General features: G+C 36.9%; 12 protein-coding genes across 12 annotated transcripts; 7 read left to right on the forward strand and 5 right to left on the reverse strand.

The window, feature by feature from the left end:
- Positions 1-10: 10 nt before the first annotated feature.
- Positions 11-1,637, reverse strand: RHIMIDRAFT_228898 (WD40 repeat-like protein). The gene is made up of 7 exons (XM_023607631.1): positions 1,554-1,637; positions 1,457-1,495; positions 1,286-1,401; positions 1,080-1,231; positions 932-1,021; positions 685-868; positions 11-637 (listed from the first exon to the last, which is right to left on the reverse strand). The coding sequence occupies exons 1-7, from the start codon at positions 1,554-1,556 to the stop codon at positions 301-303; spliced, it is 921 nt and encodes a 306-aa protein (XP_023463900.1). The 5' UTR covers positions 1,557-1,637; the 3' UTR covers positions 11-300.
- Positions 1,638-2,008: 371 nt separating this feature from the next.
- Positions 2,009-2,431, reverse strand: RHIMIDRAFT_245318 (uncharacterized protein; the record flags this gene model as incomplete). The annotated part of the gene is made up of 1 exon (XM_023610181.1): positions 2,009-2,431. The coding sequence occupies one exon, from the start codon at positions 2,429-2,431 to the stop codon at positions 2,009-2,011; it is 423 nt and encodes a 140-aa protein (XP_023463901.1).
- Positions 2,432-9,189: 6,758 nt separating this feature from the next.
- RHIMIDRAFT_245320 (uncharacterized protein) lies at positions 9,190-10,222 on the forward strand (the record flags this gene model as incomplete). The annotated part of the gene is made up of 3 exons (XM_023610182.1): positions 9,190-9,610; positions 9,661-9,986; positions 10,034-10,222. The coding sequence occupies 3 exons, from the start codon at positions 9,190-9,192 to the stop codon at positions 10,220-10,222; spliced, it is 936 nt and encodes a 311-aa protein (XP_023463902.1).
- A 173-nt stretch (positions 10,223-10,395) lies between these two features.
- On the forward strand, positions 10,396-11,731 carry RHIMIDRAFT_245321 (uncharacterized protein; the record flags this gene model as incomplete). The annotated part of the gene is made up of 3 exons (XM_023610183.1): positions 10,396-10,865; positions 10,923-11,021; positions 11,104-11,731. The coding sequence occupies 3 exons, from the start codon at positions 10,396-10,398 to the stop codon at positions 11,729-11,731; spliced, it is 1,197 nt and encodes a 398-aa protein (XP_023463903.1).
- A 142-nt stretch (positions 11,732-11,873) lies between these two features.
- On the forward strand, positions 11,874-12,920 carry RHIMIDRAFT_239675 (uncharacterized protein; the record flags this gene model as incomplete). Its single annotated transcript, XM_023609213.1, has 3 exons — positions 11,874-12,453; positions 12,515-12,649; positions 12,700-12,920. 3 exons carry the CDS (start codon positions 11,874-11,876, stop codon positions 12,918-12,920), a joined length of 936 nt encoding a protein of 311 aa, XP_023463904.1.
- Positions 12,921-13,000: 80 nt separating this feature from the next.
- RHIMIDRAFT_245323 (uncharacterized protein) lies at positions 13,001-14,338 on the reverse strand (the record flags this gene model as incomplete). Its single annotated transcript, XM_023610184.1, has 1 exon — positions 13,001-14,338. One exon carries the CDS (start codon positions 14,336-14,338, stop codon positions 13,001-13,003), a length of 1,338 nt encoding a protein of 445 aa, XP_023463905.1.
- A 1,082-nt stretch (positions 14,339-15,420) lies between these two features.
- On the reverse strand, positions 15,421-15,743 carry RHIMIDRAFT_260069 (uncharacterized protein; the record flags this gene model as incomplete). The annotated part of the gene is made up of 2 exons (XM_023611439.1): positions 15,421-15,529; positions 15,582-15,743. Coding segments are annotated over 2 exons (222 nt in total), but the record flags the coding sequence as incomplete, so codon positions are not given.
- A 442-nt stretch (positions 15,744-16,185) lies between these two features.
- Positions 16,186-17,402, forward strand: RHIMIDRAFT_260071 (uncharacterized protein). Its single transcript, XM_023611440.1, has 3 exons — positions 16,186-16,522; positions 16,570-16,680; positions 16,750-17,402. Exons 1-3 carry the CDS (start codon positions 16,331-16,333, stop codon positions 17,251-17,253), a joined length of 807 nt encoding a protein of 268 aa, XP_023463907.1. The 5' UTR covers positions 16,186-16,330; the 3' UTR covers positions 17,254-17,402.
- Positions 17,403-17,912: 510 nt separating this feature from the next.
- Positions 17,913-19,567, forward strand: RHIMIDRAFT_239678 (uncharacterized protein; the record flags this gene model as incomplete). Its single annotated transcript, XM_023609214.1, has 3 exons — positions 17,913-18,921; positions 18,973-19,440; positions 19,494-19,567. The coding sequence occupies 3 exons, from the start codon at positions 17,913-17,915 to the stop codon at positions 19,565-19,567; spliced, it is 1,551 nt and encodes a 516-aa protein (XP_023463908.1).
- On the reverse strand, positions 19,532-21,288 carry RHIMIDRAFT_35665 (Las1-domain-containing protein). Its single transcript, XM_023615147.1, has 5 exons — positions 20,538-21,288; positions 20,301-20,490; positions 20,186-20,249; positions 20,019-20,133; positions 19,532-19,964 (listed from the first exon to the last, which is right to left on the reverse strand). The coding sequence occupies exons 1-5, from the start codon at positions 21,098-21,100 to the stop codon at positions 19,616-19,618; spliced, it is 1,281 nt and encodes a 426-aa protein (XP_023463909.1). The 5' UTR covers positions 21,101-21,288; the 3' UTR covers positions 19,532-19,615.
- Positions 21,289-21,438: 150 nt separating this feature from the next.
- On the forward strand, positions 21,439-22,818 carry RHIMIDRAFT_293604 (uncharacterized protein). Its single transcript, XM_023614003.1, has 3 exons — positions 21,439-22,400; positions 22,457-22,568; positions 22,624-22,818. Exons 1-3 carry the CDS (start codon positions 21,462-21,464, stop codon positions 22,704-22,706), a joined length of 1,134 nt encoding a protein of 377 aa, XP_023463910.1. The 5' UTR covers positions 21,439-21,461; the 3' UTR covers positions 22,707-22,818.
- A 188-nt stretch (positions 22,819-23,006) lies between these two features.
- RHIMIDRAFT_239681 (uncharacterized protein) lies at positions 23,007-23,642 on the forward strand (the record flags this gene model as incomplete). Its single annotated transcript, XM_023609215.1, has 2 exons — positions 23,007-23,313; positions 23,358-23,642. Coding segments are annotated over 2 exons (592 nt in total), but the record flags the coding sequence as incomplete, so codon positions are not given.
- Between the last annotated feature and the right edge of the window lie 42 nt (positions 23,643-23,684).

The raw sequence follows: 23,684 nt of genomic DNA on the forward strand, positions 1-23,684 counted from the left end.
ATAGTGGATTAGAAAACCAAAATTGATTCTATAAAGTTGTTCAGCATCTAATAATACTTGTGTTACGATTTTCCTAATTAAGAAATGCCAATGGTAACAGAAGTAAGAGATCAACACAGTCTGTTTCTATGCTTGTTTCTATGTGTTTCTACAAGTAAATTACTTGATAAGTTCTGGTAATTACAACCAAGATACATGATATATTCTGGATTTACTGGAGAGGAAAAGGCTTTTTATTAAAAAAGACAGGGAAAAAAGGTTACAGTAAAAGGTATTGACAATAGTTATGTTTATAAAAGTTTAAGCATTTTCTTCCACAGTTTGAAGGAGTTCCCAATCTCCCTTGGAAGATTCTTTCCATAAAGTAACCTTGTTATCACCGCATGAGACAGCCAAAACGTTCCCAGATAATGACCAGCTAACACGCCAGACAACGTCAGGGAACTTTTCACCCAGTGTTTTATGAGTCCATTCAGCTTTAGGATGCTCTTGAGTCCATATCAAAACCGACTTATCCTGTGAACAGCTAGCCAAATAGCTCTTGGGAAGCCCTACATTGGGTGCCCAAGCAACATCTCTAACCCAGTCAGAGTGTCCATCTAAAGTTTCTTCCTCATACCAAGATTTTGTCTCTTCTCTATAAAAATATATTAAAATATTGCTGTCAAGCTACTTTTATATTACTTGTATCCCCAGATTTTAATCAAGTTATCGCAACCTGCTGAAACAATCTTTTTAACTACATTTACATTCGGATTTCCACCACTGGCTTGAACTAAGCTACCGGGGATAGCAGCTGGTGCCCAAGTAACCGCATTACATCCAATACCGTGAGCATCTATCATTTGTGTTTCCCAAGATCCATTATCTTTTTCAAATGTTAACCATTTTGTAACATTCACTTTTCCCCCTTTCTCTTTTGTTGACTTACCTTTGTATTCATGAATAGATACTTTTCCATCAGAAGAAGCGCATGCTAAAATGGCGCCAAGCTCATGAGGCGCCCAAGCAACAGAGTTTACTGATAAATAACTATTAATCAATATTTCTCTTTTTTTTTTTTATAAACTATTTTATACCTGAAGCTGTGTGTTTGTTATTTTCGTGAATCTTTGTCCAGGTGCCATTTTGTTCCTTAAATATAAGAACACGACCATCGTAAGCACAAGATGCCAAGATTGTGCCAAACTTTGGATGAGCCCAAGCAACTTGCCATACAGGAGCTGTATTGCTATTTTTTAAAAGTGTTAGCTCTCCTTTCTCTCTTTTTCTTTATCGTAATTACTCAGTGATCGTATGGGTTAATGTATGATTGTCTCCATCGACATTAAATATCTTGATGGTGTGATCAGATGAGGCAGTAGCTAAGCGTCGAGAGTAATAATCAAGTTGAGCATCATGCTGTTATGATGTTAATATTATTATATAGCAAAAATGCGCGTTTTATATACTTTACAATCATGTCCTCATGATTAGTTTCAATAGTTTGAGTTGCCTAAAAATGTATATATAAGTCATCAAGTACAAAAGTGGGTTTCTTTAAAAGAGCTTGCCATGTTGATATATCAATCTTGGTACAATTAAAACAAAGAAAGAGAGAGATATACAACACTTCACCAAATTGATTTCGGCTATTTATTTAGATGCCCGCTCTGACGTGGCAATTCATTTATATTTGGTGGAAGCTGTATCTCTTCATTAGTTGACAACAGCTGTCTTGGCTCATTATAAATTTGTAACAGTTTATTGTTATTTTCAGAAGTTAAATGTATATGACTTTCTGATGCTTGTCAACAACTCACCCGTTCTACTTCCATCTTCTGATTGAAGTATATCAGAGCTTTCAGTAACTGCTTCGATATGATTATTCTCCACAGTACTCTGGACAAGGGTTGTTTCAACCATGGTATGAATTCCCAAACTTGAGTCAATTTCTAAGTAATGTCGTTAGTACAATGTAGCATTTCTTATGTTACTACTGTGACAAGCTATCTTGGCTGTAAACCGCTCAGCTACGAACGAAGTGATAAACCAAATGCATATGCTTACAAGGACGCCTATTTAGTTGAAAGGCTATGCAATTGCACGCAGTCATCATTCCTTGCTCAGTTAATATATTGTATACAACTTCCGTCGTGAAAGACTTGACAATGTAACAAGCCTCTTCATCAATATACACTTTCTGCGCCATATCTTCCAATGACAGCTTATTGATCTCTCCTGCTGCAATCATTCTCTTTCTTGCCTTTCTAGTTTCTGAGCTCATACGTCCAATATTGGCGGCCATCCTTGCGGTGTTGTGCATAAAATCTGTATGAGCATCATCAACTAAGATAAATATTAATCGATCCAGTCTTCTATCCCTCTTTCTTTGTAAATAAGTTGTCTTCAATTGGTTATGCCAACTCTCAATATAGTTGTTCGTTGCCATATTGGTGAAAATTTGTATTTGGTAGACTCTAGCACACTTAAAGAAGCGCTCGTGCTCTAAGTAATAGTTTTAAAAATAAAACATAAATGCTGGGTATATACTGAATTTTTGAATGAATTGGTCGATCTTTCTAGTATATAGCTCTGCTACTTTCCTACATCGTCGCCTTTACTTAGGTGATGACTAGCTGGTATCCAATTCTTTCACTCTTTTACTGCAAAGCCAATACAGTCGCTTGTTCCATGTGGAATGGCAGTCATACAAGGTTTCCAAAGATATCCTGCCCATGGTCATCTTCTAGCTTCTTTCAATCCTTGATGTATAATTTGCCACAATCACTTTTTTTAATAAACCATTTTAAGGTTCCTGTACATATAATTCTCTTTATCTAATGTAAGAACATCATTGGGATATCAAATTCTGTCCATATACCTCTAACTCGTGCTTATTCTGCTTTAAATATATATCACTGCAGCTTGATAAGAAGGTATATAAAAGTTAATCGATTTTCTGACAAAAAAAAAAGAAGCTGACCAAAGTATTCGAAAAAACAAAATTGCTGTCGTATCTTTTTTTTCTCTTTCATTATTATTATCAACATGCCTCGTAAAGTGTTCATATGTACTACATTTTACATAATTTACTAATAACTTGTGTAAGTAAAACAGCTCCATTCTCTACAAACCCTCTTCCATCACCTAAAAAACAAAAAGCTATAAAAGATGTTGTTCTAAATCCTCCGGATAATCATATTTCGAGAAGATGCAAATTATTTTCTTTATTAAAACTGGCTATAAAGAATATGGTGTAAGAATAAAGCCTAAATTCACAACCACCTTGCTGTTATGGATAATATAAAATAACTATATTTTTATGCATAACAAATACTTCGACAAGTATCAGAAGTTCTCAATTGTGAGAGTAGATGCAATGAACTTTGGTCTTTTTATAGTGAGCAAATGAATTGAAAATGGGCTTTCTAGAAGTGACTTTTCGCTGATTACGACGTCCAAGTTTTGGACTCATTTGTATCGAAAAGTAGCAGATGATAAAGACAAGCATAATGGAAGAATTATAAGTCAAAATTATATCTAATTCTTGATCATTAATGAAATGTGCGTAGAAATTCTTCAAGGATATCAATGACTGTTTTGGAGCATTTGATTCCACAAGATCTCCTGACACAAAAGGTAGGCATTATAACATGTACTATTTTAACACCAAACGATTTTCAATAGAATATTTATATAGAATACCTGTCTTGGACCGTTTACATGTAGCAATATCAAACATCTGTACTTCTTTCATTATACAAAGTAATTTAAAATAACCTAGTTGATTTATGTAATCTTATTTATTTTGAAGATATTTCTTTGTATCTTACGCAAAACGTGAACTTGTACATATTTCGAGCCCTTTTAGGGTTCCTTCGAGGTTTTAAAGAAAGTACAAACCAATAATTCATTGCTAGAGCCATTGGTGAGTTAATATCTTATTTTTATATTGTGTTACCTTACAGTAATTTGTTAGCAACCAAAGCTGCTAAAAGCATCGAGCTCTATAAAGAATACAAGGATGCCAATACTGTATTAGAAAGGCTTTACTAGCAGTACAAGTATGTTGTAAAAAAGGTATCTAAATGCGAACTATTAATTATCTCATCTAGCAAAATACTTGGCATATATAAAGATGTATTTAACAAAGATGCCTCTGAATCAATTTCTGATTATACATATGCCCAAAAAACTCTGCAAAACTTGTACGCATTAGTGCAAAGTTATTAAAAGAAGCAGCATCAAAGCCGGAATTAAATATCAAGGCTTGGCATGTTATACCTAGGTCAAGCAATAACATGCATAAGTCATATATGAGTATTATCAAAAATTATTAACGACAACAACCATTGATAGTATTTGTGCCGCTAAACGGTATTCATGCAATGCATGGTGTCCTCGAGAGAGGCTTCAACAATGGTCTAAAAATTCCCCAACAAGTATATATTGAGTAGCATAGTTTTGAAGAGAAAAGGGTATTTCTATTCTGTAATATCCAGCTGTGTGCTATACTAACAGCGCTGTTATACAACGTATTAAAGCATTGATAGGACCTACAAGCTTTGAGAATCACTACGGAGATGTTGCTTGGAAAAAAAGCTGTGGAAAACACCCTTTAATTTGGACCACATACAGAAGAAGAGAAGCAGTGCCAGTCGAGATATGTTTATATTGTTGCTTTAGTAGTAACTTATTCATCATTCTTAATTATAAATCTATTAAAGGAAGTCAGCCATATCCCAGGTTGGACTACGGATGAAAGACAGACAAACATATGGTGGCAATCTTGTTCATAAAGAAGTCAATAGGTAATGAAAAAATATTTTCAAACACTTCAAATATTGATCAATTATTCAAACAAAGCAAATTCCACAAAACGATAATGAAATGAGCTTTATGAAAAGACGAGTTAACTTGAGCAATTGGAGCAAAGGGCTATACCCGTTGAAGAAAGAGCCTACAGGGATAGCCATGGCCGACAGAATAATCGGTCTAGATCCAGGCATGAGCATTATTTTGAAAATATCAGGTAATGCTTACAATATACATTGGCTTAAGGGATATATTTGTTGTAACGGATCGCTCAGCTGAACAAATCACAGATAAGAACACAGCAAAGGAAAACATAACAAAGTTTTCTAATGCTGAATATAAGTAAGTATACGCTAGTTTATATAATCTTCTGTTTAATTAAAAAAAAAAAAACCTTTTATTGACGCTTCGTTAGGATGCTCTCGGGCTTTCGAGTGGGTAAGAAAGATTGAGTTAAAGAACAGAGAGGCGTATAGTATACAGCAGGTATACGACGAGGTCCCTGCCATAGATTCTCTAAATAGCAATAAAGTATTGAAGTACTTGAGGACCATCGATAGAAACCGAACAATGTAATTGAGTGACCTTGTTTGTCATACTTATCGTTTGTCTCTTATAGAGTTTTTGATTTTATGATAGGCTATCTCCATCGTGAGACAAAGGCATGCCTTACTCAAAGCAGGCAAATCACAGGCAGTCATATGTGTGATCTTGTACTGGGCCAAACTGTCGTTGGTGCTCCTTATACCCTTGTCCACAAAACAAATTCAAAGAGTAGAAAAAAAAAAGAATAAATTCAAAAAAGCAAACGGAATAGTTACAAAAGAGGCAAACGAATGGTAATCGCCTATCGTGATGCAGGCTTGACTGGAACAAAAGCAGGGTATACTCAGATCCCTGTGAAGATAGAGTAGTATAGCAACTTTATCACTTTGTTGAATAGGCTAATGTTCGTTTTATATACAGAAAGTTCAAAAGACTTTGGCTCAGAGGGCATTAGTAATTTCTGCTGATGGGTTCAGGGCGAGTGTAACCTGCTCCAAATGCCACCAGCGCCTCGAGAACAAATACGAAAGGCGAATGCTTGTCTGCAGTCGTAAGTAAGCAAATCACAGCTTTTGTAACATTATATAACTTTAACTTTTTTTATGTTCAAAAGGAAAAAAAAAGCTCGTCTGCAAGGGCAGAGTAATGCTATTCTACGATGTTTAAACGATGACAAGAGGATTGCTTATCGCACATCGGAGTGCTCACAAAGAGAACCCAGCAATAAGTAAAATTGTGCGTGAAGTCATATACTAGGTCTATTAATGAACCTTATCTGAAGTCTATCCTCTGGCCATTTATCAGTTGAAACATTGCAAGTTGTGCCCAGCTGCAAATGATTGTGATACCGTAAGCGCAATGCAAATTATAAGAATATTAGTTTTAATGAGTAATAATAGGTATGGCAAAGGGATATAAATGCTGCTTCGAATATTCGCTCTATCCTGGTATCTTATTTAGAGTCAGACCATAGTGTTTTATCAAGATATCCATCTCTAAAAAGAGAATCAACCTCTGATGGTGATAATGCCACTTTAAAGCCACTTTGGTTGGTCTTTTGGATCCTTAGGTCATCACTTCGGTGATGATTTAAGTGTGTCCATTCATCTGGTGTAGGTGATGATAGAGTGCAACAAAAGAATATGCTATTCCATACAAGAATAACCATACGTAAAAAACAGCGATTATAGATTTTGAAATACGATTTTATCTTTTATATAGCTTATTCAACTTAAAGAAATCAAAGGTTCAAGAGTCATTCAGACCAACTATAAACTTCGTAATTTAAATAATACTATTCAAGCATTTGCTTACAGTTTGTTTACATTTTATTAGCTAACCTTTCTTATATTCAACATCTTTATTAACGTGTTAAATATTGCTGTTGAAGCTTAGCAAAAAGTTCATACCAGCTTAGCCTGTTTATGTATTTGCTTTACTGCTATTGTCAAAGAAGGAAGAAGAGAAAAGCAAAACAGATTACCACACATTGGAAAAATCATATGATTTCAAGATGGTAATGTCAGTGATTAATGCCAAATGAGAGCTCAATAATAAACAGTTTGTTTGTTCCTAAATTCTTTCTATCTTTTCTACAAGCAAAGGCTTATTGTACTATAGAATGTGTACGACAATGGTTGTCATAGCAGCTAGTTCATAACTTAGTTACTAGTATTCACTAAGATTTTTTTTTCATTTACGTTAGTTTATATCTCACTCTGTTGCATTGTAGCCAACAATCACAAGGGGCAGCGTTTCCGAAGTAATAAAAGAGAGTTACCGAAGTAACTCTATAAAAATTTTGATAAGCTAATCCCTCCTCCCTTCTGAGAGAAAGGCTACCTACTTTTTCAAGCATCGTAAAGGCCACTATCAAAATTGGGTCAAACCGGAAAAGCTTGAGAGAATGAAAAATGGCCTTCTTTTATACTTTTTTGGTCTGTTTACATCTGTGATCTTGAAAAGACAAAAAAGGGCGGTCCTGAGTTGGAATTGGTTGCATGAGTTTTTGTTGCTAGGAAGTATGCCTTTTTTCTGTCTCTCTATTGGTTGATATGCAATAGCATCAACAAAGCCTCTTTCTAGCCTTTTAAGCTAGTTGTTACTGCTCAACATGTTTGAATATACTGTGCAATTCTTCGACAGATAATTCGCTCCTGTTGAGCACTCTTTAAAATAAAGAAAAAAGAAAAAAAAAAGGAAATACACAATGGAATATCAAACTATCCTTTGTTTCTGACAAATATATGTCTGGCAATTAGAAGTAAGTAACGTCTTTTTATATATTTGTATGTAAGCAACATCATCCATTTTTTATGTTTACACACGTAATCAGCCAGAGCTAAAAACTAAATCAAGCTTAATAAAGATAGCGACGATGTATCAAAGAGAGAGAAAGAGAGAGAAAAAGCAGTGAGTTGGAGGGTAAAAGGGAAATGGATTTATTGATAAGCTCATTTATTAGTGTGGACGCCTCCATAACGTACCATGAATCTCTTGATATTAAAATAAATATTTGCTACAGCAGCCTGTGTTGTATTTCTTTTTTCTTTTGGCATAAGTAACCATTGATCCATGTAATAGGAAATTTGATGCATTGCTTCTCTTGATTCGTTTGACAAATAGTACCGTAAACGTAAGAAGTGAATAAATACAATGATTGAAAGTATTGATGTAGAGAATCTAAAAGATCGTAATGAGAAAAGAAAGTAAAACAGCCAAACGTCATTGTATACATGAATATACCAAGGATAAGCCTAAGCGAGATCACAATAATTTCGATATAAGCAACTAGTTTGATGGCTGTGATATGCTGTCTTTCTGTAAAAAGTTTTATCTGATGATCTATCTTTTCAATAAATAAGCCTTGAATGTCTTTCTTTTTGGGTATAAATAATGGAATGATGTTTGTTCTTGTATAAGTTAACATATGAAATATTGAGAAAATGACAAATGGGATCAGGGTGACTATATGAATAGAATAAATATAGGACAACACTTCATCTATCTCCCTTACCTGCAATAGGAGGCGCTGAGTACCAGTAAAATGCAATCACAAAATAATGAACGTTCTCGTCACATAGAATATGAATATCAAAGGTTTTCTTATTAGCCTGCTTATGTACAGTTAAATAAACCATACACACATAGTATAAAAACTTACTCTTATTGAATTATAAATAACAATGGCATAGGATAATAGCGCGCCCATGTAAGCTCTTTTATAATAGACTGGATTAGCATGAAAAGATAATACTGAACTGAAATAGAATACACTATTTAACACAATGCAAATATGTCCTAACCACCAGTAAAACTGCTTTTCCTAGAATAATAACAAATAGTAAGAAGCTTGTTTCGATGATGAAAGGCTAATCTACCCCCATTTAATTGTGGTCTTACTTGTACAAGTGTATTGAGTCTCGAGCTGACTGAGCTTACTGAGTCAGTGGTCATTAGGAATCTATTGTGTGATGAAGTAGAAAAAGAGAGAAAGGAAGAAGGAAGAAATATCAGGTACACTCACGGCACTGGTAATGCCCATTTTTGGACAATCTTGCTTTTGACCTTCCCTCTTTCGGGGGTTTAACGTTCTACAAGTATTTAGACCCTATCGCCCATATCTATTCCTCTCTCTTTTCTAAGCTAACCTGAGGTTCCTTAGTTTATTACTTGGATCAATTGAGTTAATATAAAGATAATGTGCACATCCAAATGTTAAAGTAACGCGTGTTTTGGCTGTCATTAATAAAAGAAGGGTAGCGAACTCACGATGGGACAGTTTTAAGTGATCGTACGTCACACAAGTATTTTTATATACAAACAAACTACTTTTTTTTCTTTAAAATGGCGATACTTGAAGAAATTAATGAAGAAACAGCAAATGTATTCAAGCTGAATAGAGATATAAATGAGCTCAATCAAGAAGAAATGGCTCTTATAAAAAGCTTTATTGCAGAGCAAGTGGCTAGAAATTCTGCTGACTACGAGAAACTGACATCTCAAATGACTCGAGAATTAAACAAGTGCGACTTTGAAGACATGGCAATACAACCTCAAGTAGGCTTTGTATGCAAGACAAAGATAGTAAAATCTACGAGTAATATAAAGCCTGGAACGTCAATTTATATCAACATTTGCTTTAATTGTAACCTTCCTGGGCCTGAATACACTGGAGATGAACAGGAATTAAAGAAAGCCTTGAATGGAGATCCAACTTCAACCTATCGTCTACCATTATACGTAAGTGAGCCAAGACATGAAGATGGTAAGTTTGGCATGTATATCAAAATTATATCTTATGCTTTGAGTATGTAGGCCACATCATTATGGACACAGTCATCCAGACACGAGCATATTCGCGAACATTAAAGGATTTGGAGTATAGATTGTACGTGTTGGAAATTGCAATAGAGAATGTCGAACAAAAGTTGAATGCCAGCTTAAGCAGAGAGTTTAAGATACCGGCTTATATGTCTCACAAGGGAGGACCAATTCCATCCATGATGGTAAAACAACCCAAAGAACTTACATTTAACAAGCTACGTACTGCACTTGAGCAAAGAAAGGAAGAATGGAAACCTAAAGAATTTATACAAAAAAAGAATGATGAATTGGTTATTGTGATTCCTATGCCTCATCAGGTAATCAAGTACGAATAGAATAAGCTTATATTTATATGTTTTAATAGAATACCAACGAATGGAAAGTACAAATATCACAAGATGAATTACTACTCTACGCTGAACGACAAACACATCCAATCAGGCTAAAATACTCTATTGATGTAAATAATCCTGAAAATAGAGTAGATTTTTATAAAAGGGACAAACAGCTCGTTTGTAAATGTAAATTGTTAAATAGAAGGCAGTTCATATAAAATGTGTAAATTAATGCCACGTCAAATCTTTATTGGACAATATTTTACAATAAATGCTTTTGTGTGTGCGTGTGTGCGGCGTGTTTGCGCGCTCGCGGGGATTACATATCTTTATTAAACTTTATATTTCCCCTTTCTTTCTTTCTTCTTTCTTCTTTTAAATATAATAAAAAATGACTGAGGTTGCTATCAATAACAATAATACTGAAGAAAAGGTAGTTCAAGAACAAGAATACCAAGACCGCTTCTTGGAAGGTTCTCAACGTTTGGTACCTTATGACCTGTTGGAAGCCCGTGGTAAATTAGATCAGTGTACAGACCCTGATGCCAAGAATTACAAGAACGCAAAGGAATTATTCCGTAAGGGTTATGAACTCTGTATGACTATTCCTCGCTCCCTTGACGACGACATCTTGGAAAAGCATGAGGAAGACATCAAGACAGCATCTGAAACTATGGTCGAAGCCTGGCTTTTGGACGAGCGTGCTGCTCCCATGTCTGAACGTATTCTTATTCTTGGTCAACAATATGAAAAGGTTTTATTAAAGAATATTCCTGAAGAAGAAAAGGAAGGATTCTTTGTCAAAGACAGTCTCTTGTTCTCTGCCTGGATTTTATTAGTAGGAAGACAATTTAAGCACTGGTAAGTTTTTTGTTTTGTTTTGTCTAAGTTGTCAAATGACTAATATTAATTGATTAGTATCACTACTCTCACATTAGCCATTGATACCTATCCTGACCTTCCTGCTCGTGTCTTTTTCCTTCGTGCTTCATGTCATCTTTCTTTAGGAAAGGCAAGGTAAGAAGAAGAAGAAAAAAAAGAAGGCTTTTAGGGGTTGACTTGATAGCGTATAATGATATTAATATAATTATAAATTTAGACTTGGTATTAAAGATTTAGAGAGAGCCTTGGAGAGAGATCCCAATTTCTCTATTGCTTACTCTGTCCTTGGTTCGGTCTATTTATCATTAGAGAACGAACGTGAAAATGCCGTCAAGAACTTTAAGCTGTACCTTCAAAAGGGTCATCCTGAGACAAGTGATACCGTTCATGCTCTTTATGCTCTTTCTGTCCTACTGAACTACAAGAAGAAGAAGTCAGAGGCACATAATTACTATGTGAAGGCTAAGGCCGCTGAAGAGCGTTTCAAAGAACTCTATGGAGCTCATACCGGTCTGAGTGATCTTAAGCGTGAAGCAATCGAAGCTCACGAGACCCCTGCTGAGGCTGCCAAATTGATTGCCTCTTATGCTCCTAAACAGCAGGTGGATCAGAAAATGCAACAGCTTCTCGAATCTGGTATTCTCGAATCATTCCCTCCTAGTCCTAATCGATGCTCTTACTGTTCTGCTTCTCATGCCAAGAATAAACCTGATACTCCTCTTTTAGCCTGTGGTGCCTGCAGAAGTATCTGGTACTGCTCACGTGAATGTCAAGTCGCCGACTACCGATTTTCTCACAAAACCAAATGCAAGGAGATGAAGGAAGCAAAGGAAGCCAGTAAATAATTGCCACTTTTGATTAATACACACAAACACGCACATTATACATGTTATTTTTTAAAAAAAAAATGAAAAATAAAAAATAGTAACCTTTTCCCTTTTGTTAGCTAGAGAAAAACAAGTATTTCTTTTTTTTTTGTTTTTTGCCATGTTAAATATTAGACCATGTTGGAAACAAGCGATTCAAAACCTGCGTCATATACGTTACTATAATTCAACACTTGATCAACTTGTGGAGGAATGGCAAACGAGGACTAAACAACTGATCATTACAACCCACGACATTATCACAGGTTCACGTCTAAATCTACTTGCCAATACACTGCCCACAGCTCATGTCGGCTACAGCAGCTCTGAGTGGCCCAAGCACGGCACAGTGCTTCCACCTGGTTGGCATCATGTATACTTTCCACCTCGAACGCAGGAAAAGGACCTTGCCGCGGACGGATATGAACGCGAATTCTTTCCTCCAAAACCGTTTTCTCAACGGATGTGGGCAGGCGCATCGTTCCAATGGGAGACTAAGAATCCGCTCAAGGTCGGAGATGAGATTACTATGAGAACCTATCTTGATCGAGCTGAGGTCAGAGTGGGTCGCCTAGGACAGTCGGCAATGGTCTGGATCAATAAGGATATCGACAATCAGCTTGGATTTTCCATGCGAGAACAACGATGTCTTGTCTATCATCCAGAACAACAGATTCATGCCAGTCGAGCGGGCATCACCAGTAATAACAATAGCAGTTATGTATCTGTGTGCGTGTATGGTTTAACATTGTATAAAAATAGCCAACAAGAAACCTGACTTTGCCATGTCGATCATGCCTACATCGATCCTCTTGTTTCGATACTCAGCATTGACATTCAACTCACATAAAATCCACTTTGATCATGAATATGCTACATCCGTAGAAAAGCATCCAGGTAACAAATAATAGTACAACATAAACAAAATATTTAATATTGATTTGAAGCATGCCTCGTACATGGTCCTCTCAGTGGCACACTTTTGCTAGATCTACTTCGACAACAAACAACCAAAGAACTACAGTCATTTGAATATAAATGTTTAGCGCCTTTATATGTTAATAGGGAAATGCAGTTATGTGGAAGAAAAGTGTCGAATCGGTATGAACTTTGGATAATGAATGATGCAGGATACATGGCTGTAAAGGGTTCAGCAACGTTAGTGTGAGCTGCTTAGTATTCTTGCAATATTTTCTATTAAAAAAAAGATGAATAAGCAAATAAACAAAAAAAAAAAAAAAAACTCTTTCACTCACCGATGGTGCCAGCTTGGGGTTGCCTTGACGACGGTGATGTTGTAAACGGTTTATAAATTACATTTGTTAGAGCATTTATGTATGGGTTTGTCATGCTCGGAGGCTGTATGAATGAAGAATGTACAGAGCAATTTTTGTGGAGCTGCCAGTAGTCTGTTTTATGCCTATCATAATTTGTCGAAAAGAACCAGTAATGCTTAAAGATCTCAGCTGGAAGTTCCCAATTCACATGAAGAGTTGGATCACCACCAAGAAAGACGGCCGATTTCAGTAGAACGCTGAAGCAGTGATCGAAATCGATCAAGTCTCTAAACAGAATCATCCGGTCACGCATTATAGGGAAAGGTATAATGTCCACACGAGGATCATGGTCAACAGACATTTGCAAAGCAGTTGATTTCATACGCAGTGAAGCCTCATTCTCATCGTTTTGATAAGGGGTCAGGTGTTGACGAATCTGGTTGATAGCCTCCATGTTCTTTACTGTCTGAGCCGACGATTCGACTACCTCCTCCTCTTCTTCTCTCTCCTCTTCCTTTTGTAGTTTAATCACCATCTTTTCAGGTTGTTGCAACCATATCACATTCATATTGTTGCTATCATTCAACGGTATTTCGTCTCTTTCTATGTCATCTTCGTCTTCGTCTTTCTTGGCTAAGCTTGGGGCAGTCGGAAGCTTTAAAAGTTTGTTATTCCTTTGCTTTGCGCTTAGGTAACTTTCAACCGCCCTCGGTGTTGCTCTTTTCATCGTAGATAGCTCAGAATCTGAGAGGTAAGGTGTATGCTCTGGAATCCTCAATTGATTGATGAAACAGATAAAATGAAGGGAGAGAACAACGCCCCTGAGATACCACAACTCGACTCGATTAGATTCAAGCTGTGATTTGAGTTGACGCATTTCATTTGCCATTTGTTGTCTTTGAGCTTTCAACTTGCGTACTGTTCTTTCGAGGTCATTGACATATCGTTCCCTACGTTCCCTGAACGCACGCTGAGCTTCACGGTTCTGAGCTTTGCGTATGGCAGGAGAGACTTGCTTTGACTTTCTGCCAGGCCTCTTGCGGGCAGGCTGTTCAGTTACCTGTTGCTCTTGAAAAAGTTGTAGATCACTAGAGGCTAGAGGGGTGATATAATCTGACTGAGTTGTTGAAACATTTTCGTCTGTCAACTGTAATGGTGAATCTAAAAGTGCAGCCATTGAGTTTGATTCTAACCAAGGATCTGCATTGATCAACAAGTTCTCAAGGGCTATCTCTTGTTCTCGTTGTCTTTCATACTCTTCTTGTTTCTCGTTCAAGTATTTATCAATAGCAGATAAATAAATATCCATGTATGCTTAAACAATCAGTAAAAAGAAAGAAAGAAAAAAGCGGAAAAGGTCCCTTTTTCAAATTCCATCAACTTTCACGTGAGACTTTAATAAACCTTTTTCAGAAATGATTGGCACACAATATAGGTCAATAACCATTCTTTTTGCTTCTGGTGTGCCCTCTTTTATCATTATTTGTTGTCTGGAATTATCATTTTTCTATCAGTGTGCGAATAAGTTCTAAAGCAAATAACATTCGTGCATATTGTAGATTTGTTTATGCTTATGAAATATGTTTTCCCGCATAGCAAAGCCAAAGTTACATTAGAATTCTTAGCCACAGGTTATAAATACACTCTTGTATGGGATATTCAAATGTGTTTTGCAGACTTGCTGTAAAGTGTTTAAAAAAGGGTAAACTTTAAAAAAAAAGGTGGGGTAATTGAATAATCACATGGCTGTTCTAACCGTAGGGAATGTGGTACTGCATTCAAAGGGGAGCAACAATGATTGAACAGTCACAGCAGGTGTGTGTTTATAAGGCAAGCATTACGAGAATACTTGCCCCACAAAAGAGATACGCATATTGATTAAAAATGGTTTACAAGAATAAATTAATAGTTCTTCTATTCAGAAATACGCTTGATCTGCCCATTATCCACGATTTCTTCTACTAGCCTTTTATTGCAAATAAATGAGTAAAGCCTTCGTGCCATGTTTTATATCATATTTACTGTAGGGATAAAATATATAATCTAAGGAAACCATGAACAGTATATGCGGATGAGTTTTACTATGGGCGGTATTCAATTGAATATTTGCCATATTATCAATCTTCATCTGTCAACCATTGTTAAAATCTCTACACTCAATATTTAGTCTATCATTCCTTTAAACTCTTTTTTTCTTGTATTATAATGCAGTCCTCGAATGGCAAAGTCTGGATCAAACTTAAAATCTAATAGCTCTTAGGCAATGTAACTTCTTTTTATTGTTTTATATTTTACTTTTGATCTGCTTTGGATTTTGAACACGTCATCTAGTATCTTGCAGAGAAATTTGTAAATAGCAGCAGACGAGTTTTCCGTGTAATTTGCTAGTGTGTACTACATTGTTGTCAGTTAGTTCTTATATAAAGAAATTTATTCTTCGTTACATCATAGTCAAAACTATAGACTTCAGCGTTTCCAAGTTCAATTTATTGTTGATAAACTTGTCTTTTTCTTGTAAGAATAAGCCCACATAATGTCTATTTTTTATACACTTTGTCTGGTGAAGTATAACCCAGTCCTTCTAATATCTTGAATTCCTCATCGGCCGTCATGTTCACATTCTTTGAAAGAAATGTATTTTCCTCTTTTCCTATAGTGTAAGCGTGCTTAAACTTCTTTATTTCATATTCTTCTTTCAGCAATTCTATCATACGCCTATATCAACAGTAGACGATATGCTGCGCTGTCGTCGTCGTTGTTGAATGTTATCAGCTATCAGCTAGAATAATTTTTTATGCAAGATCAGTGTGTACAACAAGTAAAAAAAAAAAAGAAAAAGAAAAAAAGAGCACCATGCTTTCCAGTTTTTCAAGTTGCCGCGCTCTCTCTGATGCTTCAGTTCGTATTCTCAGAAATCCAAGTCGCAGATGATGTCACCAACAATAGACAGGTAGTATCTTATTCTAATAAAGATTATCAAAGAGTATGCTTTCAAACAATGGTCTTGTCAGTCTATAAACGTAGCCATCTTCCTGTACAGGTATCAAGTTTATCACTTTGCTTTTCCTTTGTCAACTCCAGCGTTTTTCAAAAAAGGAAATTTGTAAACATATTTCATGGTCCGTTACATTTTCCTTATTTAGAAATTAAAGAAGCCAAGAACTTCAGGTACGCCAAAATAAATCTAGTGCGCAATTTATTGTTTAAATATAGAAACACTTTTGTTTTTATATTCTTTTCTTTCTTTTTCTTTGTTTAAAATTATTATTGTACATAATTATACATCACACAATAGACAACTATGCCACCATTAGCCTATAATAGTTATGAACGTTACCTGATAGCAAGACAAGCAGTTGCCGATTCAGCTGTCAATAGTCTTACACCAACACAAGATCAGAAAATAACACTAATCATCATTGGAGTTTATACAGCTGCTATTTTAGTATTATGGAATATGCCCATAGCCAAGATTGTCTTGTCACCATTTAAAGTAACTAGAAAAAAAAAGACGTTGACAATAATATTTATATCTATTAGTTGCTTACTGTTGGTCTACATGAATTTTCGCATGCTTTCATAGGTTGTTTGACCTGTGCTAAAATAGAGGCAATTGAAATAGATCCAGATGAAGGAGGTGTCACTCGTATGGTAAGTTTATACATAAAAGGAGAGAAAGCTAAGCCATCAATAACATCTCTATCTCCCTGTATGAAAAAGAGAGGAGGTATACCCATGTGTACATTACCAGCAGGGTATCTAGGCTCATCTCTCATTGGAGCTGTTCTTGTGGCGTGTGGATTTAATATACTTGCTTCCAAGATAGCCTCCATCATTTTAGGTGTTTGTTTATTATTTACTTTATGGTGGGCTAAGAATTGGCTGACGCGAGGTATTGGTCTCTTGTTTATCGGTGTGATGGTCTTTCTCTGGTGGCTGGCACACGGCGCAGGGCTAAAGTATTTTGTATTATTTGTTGGTGTGATGTCATGTCTTTATTGTCTGTGGGATATTTTGGATGATTTGGTGTTTAGAAAATTGCACGAGTCTGACGCTGCAAAGTTTGCTCAGGTGTGTGGATCATGTATGTCAAGTAGAGTATGGGGTGTATTTTGGTTCTTGATCAGCTTGGTCTTCTTTATTGCCGGTATCTTGATTGGTTTAGTTGCATTTAAAGAAGATCAACAAACACAGCAGCAACAAGCACAGGGTTTTGGCTGGTAGAGTCACACAAAGTCTGATTGTCTTGTTTTCTGATTATTTTTGTAAATACAACTATAAAGTAATAATAACTTATTCGAGTACAAGGAAATAAAATAAGATGGATGATTTCGTCATCAATACTTGCAATCCTGAATAGAGCCTTATTGGGAGGTAAACTATCCATCATTGAATGTTTTCAGAGAGAAATAAAAACTCTCGGTAAATGATTAAGCGGATTTTCAACTGCTTAACTCTCCCCAACTATATTTTCATTAATATTTTATTCAGCCAATCAAATGCTAAGGTTATATCCTATAATATTTTTCCACAGTCATTAAGAGCAACAAGACACGATCCCCACACACACGTGAAAAATACATGAATCAATGCATAACTTTTATGCTAAACATACAAATTGAATAAATGACAAGAAAAGGATTAAGTTAAACAAGTTCAATGAGAAAAAGTTTAAAGAGTATAGATAAACACGAGTTTACCTTTTTATTAAAGGGAAAAAATACAGGCAATAAACTTAAAAACAGGGTACATATTTAGCAACAAAATATAGACTGCAGTGTGTTACAACGAAATAGTCAAAATGTGTGCGTGTGTGCTTTTTTTTCTTCTTCCTTCTTTTATTTATTCTCCCTTCTTTCACACACACATTCATATATATTTTAATGCAAATGCCTGAAATAGCCTTTGAGCACTTTGACCCTGAATATGAATTGGGCAATTTGGATAGTAACGGAAAACCGATCAAGCCACGCAAAAAGCCTGGACGAAAGCCTAATCCACCTTCACCTGCTCAAAGAAAGGCACAAAACAGAGCAGCACAAAGAGCATTTAGAGAACGTAAACGACGAGAGATGAAAGAAGCAGAGATGAATATCAAAAAATCACTCTACATGCGCGACCAAGCTCTTAAAGATGTTAAACGACTGCAGTCTAAGGTGGATGAGCTTATCTACGAAAACAATTACCTCAAGGGACAATTGCTCACTCTAAAGATCGCTTGTATGGCTCATCGAGTGGACGTTCCCAAGTATTGGGATACTGGCTTCAGGGACAAGATGGGGTCGGATATCACTACCTTTTCGCAGTCAAAACATATTCCCCAGTCACTCGAGTTTTTCTTGAACAATCAGGGTTGCATTGTCAATGTTGAAAATGAAGATTTCTCTTGTTACACCGCTCCAATCAATAGCTCACTATCATCCACTGCATCTACATCATCTTCTACAACCAATGCATCCCCAGATAATATCAATACTACATCTCTAATAGCATCTACATTGTCCTCTTTCCGATTGGATGAGGCCCTGGATCCGACCCTTATGCAATATCTCATGCAGCCTGACATAGTAAGCGGGTTTATGAGCCAAATAAAAGATGCACCACCTGAAGATTGGTTTAATCAACTGCCATCTGAAATTACGAATCTCATTCCTCCTGATATTCGAACCTTATTAAATAATAACAACAATGACGACTTGGATCTATCTTCTCTTGTAGGAAACCTCATCGACACACTTAAACCACCCACTGAAAGTGATTTTTGGGCAGCTACTGACGGATCCGCGATGGACGATAAGATTTACATTCCTGGTCCTCTTCAACCACTGGATGCTGTTGCCAAGATGAGAGCAATTAAGGATCAAAACGGCGAAGAGTACTTATTATCACCCAGTAAGTGTCCTCTTTTAAATTTAATTATGCACTTTATTTACCTTTCTTTAGCTGAGCTCCAACGACACGTACCTCATGACCCACGCATTGACCTTATCCCAGGACCAATGATGCGTGACTACATGATCTTATTCCAAGACTTTTTTGATCTCAATGAACTGTTCAATTACCTGATTGACCATGCCTTCTTCATGGGCGGTGAGCTGGGAAACCCTGACTGCTGGTTCGTACCACCAACCTTCATCAGCAAATATTGGTTCCTCTGTCCGAACTATCGTCCATCAAGACCGGACAATGCCGTCGAAATGGCAGTTATCTTTGCAAACAAAATGTTGGACAGATTGAATCGTAGAAAGGAGATGTATATTATGCGGGACAAATATATGGACGAGTTCCCTCCTCCTACCCTCTTTGACCAAAAAAATGATTCTGACACGTCTTCGTCCACGGCGACGGATGATCTGCCAGATCTACAAAGTGAGCATACTGAAGACTTTGTTCATTGTGGATCTCCAATAGGTAAGTAAAATAGTATTGTCACCAACTGTTGACTCACTTTATATATAATAAAGATGTGCTGGTATACAAACACATCAACAACAAAGAATTCCCAAGGCTCGTTTCACCCAATGTATTTACTGTTTAATCATTTGTTATATACTATTTAAGACTTTTTTTCTATAAATAATAAAGTTTATTTTTTCAACCATTCTCGCATATCAAGACACGGCACCTTTCCATTAGGTAACATGCCTAACGGACAGGCCTGCCAGCGATCATGTAATTTCCAACTCTTGCTTTCAATTCGTTGTCGCTTGACTGGTCTCTGTCGACGCTGTGTTGCCTTTATCTCTGCTATCTGCCTTTCCAAGGTCGTAAGATCTTGTTCCAATACAGCATCATCTACGGATTCTAATGAAGGTGTCTCTTTTTGTTTAAGTGTCAATTTAATCAATAATTGATCCATGTATCGCATAAAGGGCTTGACCGTTTCTGCTAAATCTGTATCAACCTGGCACAGAGCCTGTAGTACATATCGTGTGCTAAAAAAAAAAACATTAGTAAAACCATTTGGAGAGAAAAAAAGACACCTTTACTAGTAATTGGGATTCCTTAAGCAACCTTCGAGTAAATCATCTATATCTAACTTTCCCAAAGTGCGCTCATCAATTGGGTTTTGCATTTCCAGTGCAAAATATTTTAGCCAACAAGCTAAATGATTTAGATTAAAAAGAGAGTTAGGGTATGATTTTTTTCTTCTTACCTAACGTGAGCATATAACTCTTTGACTTTGTAGGATCTTCATTTTCTTGCTGTTGTTGCTGTGACTATATAATCACGTAAGATTCAATTTCATTCATATAAGCAAACACACATACAAACATGACATAAGGATTAACGGCTTGTTCATTCAACACGTATTCATCTGATGAAACAAGTCTTTGAATTATAGATGATACCAAGTCAAGAGCAAATTCAGGATACCCAACATCAAGGCCTTTCAGCAACGGTGTCCATAATTCGATCAAGTCATTTGAAATCTTCATATTTTCTAAACTAGCACGCTTTCTATAATACAGTTAGATATATGCTTTTCTTTATACAAAAAACTTTACTTTTTAGCTGTGGGCACTAAACCACCAATACCAAGTAATAAAGGAATGATCTCCTCACGAATAATATCTTCATCAATCACTTCAATCAAGGCACTAATACAATCAACATAGATCGCTGGATCCAGCTTCGTATCTCCAGTCTTGATTCCCTTGATATAAGCCTTTCGACGCTCCTTGTACATGTTGAGTTTCATCTTGATATCATGATCTTTTTTTTCTTCTTCAGGTTTCTTCAAATTATGGATCCAGTAATGATCGTGCAACCAGGCAACCGCTTGTATCGCCGCGCTACGAAGAACGATGAGGTGAGGTAGTCGCTCGTGAGTACCTTCGTGACGCAGATCGACGAACCATGATGGCAGACCGATCTTTTTGGCGATTGTCAAGACTGACAATGCATATTTCCCCGTCTGACGTTGATCGACTAGACCATTGACAAATCGAATGATGGCCATGGTATAAAGTAAACGTAGTTCTCTGTGAGACATGGTATGTCCAAATCGCTCATCACGAAGAATAGCTTCAATTAAAATGGCCGTAATTTCAACTGAATAGGGAGCCATGCCTCGATTACACCATGCTTGGACCTAATTATGCCATGTGTCAATAGAACACACAAAAAAATAATAATTCCATACTCTGTCTAGTCCACGCTGGATCAAGTCTAGATGCTGCTTCCTGTCTGCAAATATCCAATTATATACTGTGTCAAACTCTTCTTGATTGATCCATGGAACAACACTGATTGTCATGTTATAAAAAAGCTGTATATATTTATTGAATCAATATCGCATATACAACCCTATGTCCGCTCCAGCTAAGCCACATTTTAAATGATTCTACCAACGCTCGTGCGTGTAGCAACAGCAACAACAGCGCGTTCTTTGAACTGTTTTTCTTTTTCTTTTTTATCAGAAAAAAAAAATGTCTAAACGAAGTAATGAAGAAACTGTTGTAAAAGAAGATGTCAACAAGCGAGCCAAAACAGAATCTCATGCACCTGATTGTGCAGACAAGACGTGTACAGGCTGTGACATTGGCGAAGTAGAGATTGCATTTACAAACAAGACAGAAGATGGCGAAGTGGAGGAAGTACAACCAAATGCGCATGAACTGATGGTCCTTGCGATTGATGAGGCTCAGGAAGGTGATAATGATATGGCACGCCGACTGTTTGATATGTCACTGGAAAAGTTTCAACAGGACGAACCAGAAAATCGAACAGGCTATGCGACATGTTTAGTTCAGTTGGGTAAGACAATAGGCGTCGAAGAGAGTCTGCGTGAGGGCCTGGATATATTACGAGCAGAAAAGAACAAAGACAGCATCTTGAAGCTCAAGGTGGCCTATGCTGCCCTGGCCCTAGCCAATTACTTACGAATGCAGCAGATCGCCGCTTTTGCTCCTCAGGAGGCTAACCTCTATCAAGAAAATGCTGAGTTGGATGAAGATGCTTATGAAGAACTCTTATCGAAACAAAAGGTCACACCAGATGAAGAAAAACTCTACAAGGAGGCAATTGGTCTTGTTCGTGAAGTCATCAAAGATGCGCCTATGTCTGACATCCAGAGCGTCATCTCTGAATTGAGAAATTACGCCTTGTCATTGGATTTGCCTGTGCAAAAGGACCATGCCAATGTTGTCCTGGATGCAACCATTGAGTTTATTCAGCAGGTGCCTGAGCATCAGGATAATTGGGAACTTGTCACAGTTTGGGCTGCTTGTCTTGCACATCAGGAAAAAGTGGTTGACGGAACTCAAAAGAGAGTTGAGGTGATATCCAAAGCTATTGAAATGGCTGAGAAGGCAAATCAACTGCATGTTGACAAGGTGGGAAAGGATCATCCGTTTATGTGGGAACTGGTAATTTCTTTTGTCGTATCTATTTATCATCTCTAACCCATTTTTTTTTGTGATAGCTTGCTGGATTGCTTATGACTCAAATTAGTTTAGTAGATGATGAGGATGAGGTTATGGTCTTGTATGAGCGCGCTGTGAGCTCATTCAAGAAGGCACATGAATTAGCACCTGGTAAGTCGATTATTTTTTATATACACACAATCATTAACCATTATAGAATAAATAGAAAAAGTTGAATTATTAGAAATGATTAAGGTGATTGAAGAAATGAAGGACGCAGAAGGCAACAACGATAGTGATGATGAATAACAAAATAATAGCAACAACAATAATAATTAAAAGAAAGAGAGAAAGAGAGAAGGGGTGTGAGTGTGAGTGTGTGTGAAGGTAGTATTATATGGAATAACACACTTATAACACACTTATAACACATAACACATAACACACTATTATGTACTGGAATTAGAAAAAAAAATATTATTATTACAATAAAGCTCTTTTTACAAGAATCAGGTATGGACATGCCTTGAAAAAGAGAATAAAAAGGCCAATTCATATATAGTCCCTGTTCACTAACATCGTGTTCCCATTTTGACGCTTATTAAAAAAATGGAAAACAACAACCAAAGTACAGCCAACTGCTCTTCCTGCCATGCACCTTTACCCATTGATTCACGTCATCATACCTGCCAAGCATGCAGAGAACGAGTAGCAGCATCTCGCCGCAGACGTCTTGCCGAAGACCAACAAGAAGAAGCTAGCGTTGCTACTAGACCTAGAGGCAGACCAAGAAGAACAGTCGAGTCCGTTGATGCTGAAAGTAGACCCAGAGGCAGACCCAGATCTGACCATACCAACAGTATGCCAGCCGCATACATCTCACAGATATCCCGCCTTCGTCCTTTGGACCTTGGACGTATGTACAAGGAGTGTCACACTGTCACGCCCTACACTGGATAGATGAAAGGCAAGAGATATCTTCAATGAGAAATCCCAGCTGGGAGTCATGCTGCAAGCAGGGGTCAGCCCAGTTGCAACTCTTGCCTGATCCACCTGAGTACTTGAAGAACTTGCTCGAACGTACGGAAACTCAAGGCCGTCACTTTAAGGACAACCTTCGCCAGTACAACGCTGCCTTTGCCTTTACTTCGTTGGGCTGCGATATTGTTTCGCCTGAGGATCGTGCCAACAACAACAACAACAACAACAGCAGCAGCAGCAGCAACAACAACAATAACAATAGAGGTGGATTAAACGCCTTCCAGATCCATGGCGCACTTTGCCACC

The sequence above is a fragment of the Rhizopus microsporus genome (assembly GCF_002708625.1).
Source record: "Rhizopus microsporus ATCC 52813 unplaced genomic scaffold scaffold_14, whole genome shotgun sequence".
Classification (NCBI taxonomy): Eukaryota; Fungi; Mucoromycota; class Mucoromycetes; order Mucorales; family Rhizopodaceae; genus Rhizopus; species Rhizopus microsporus.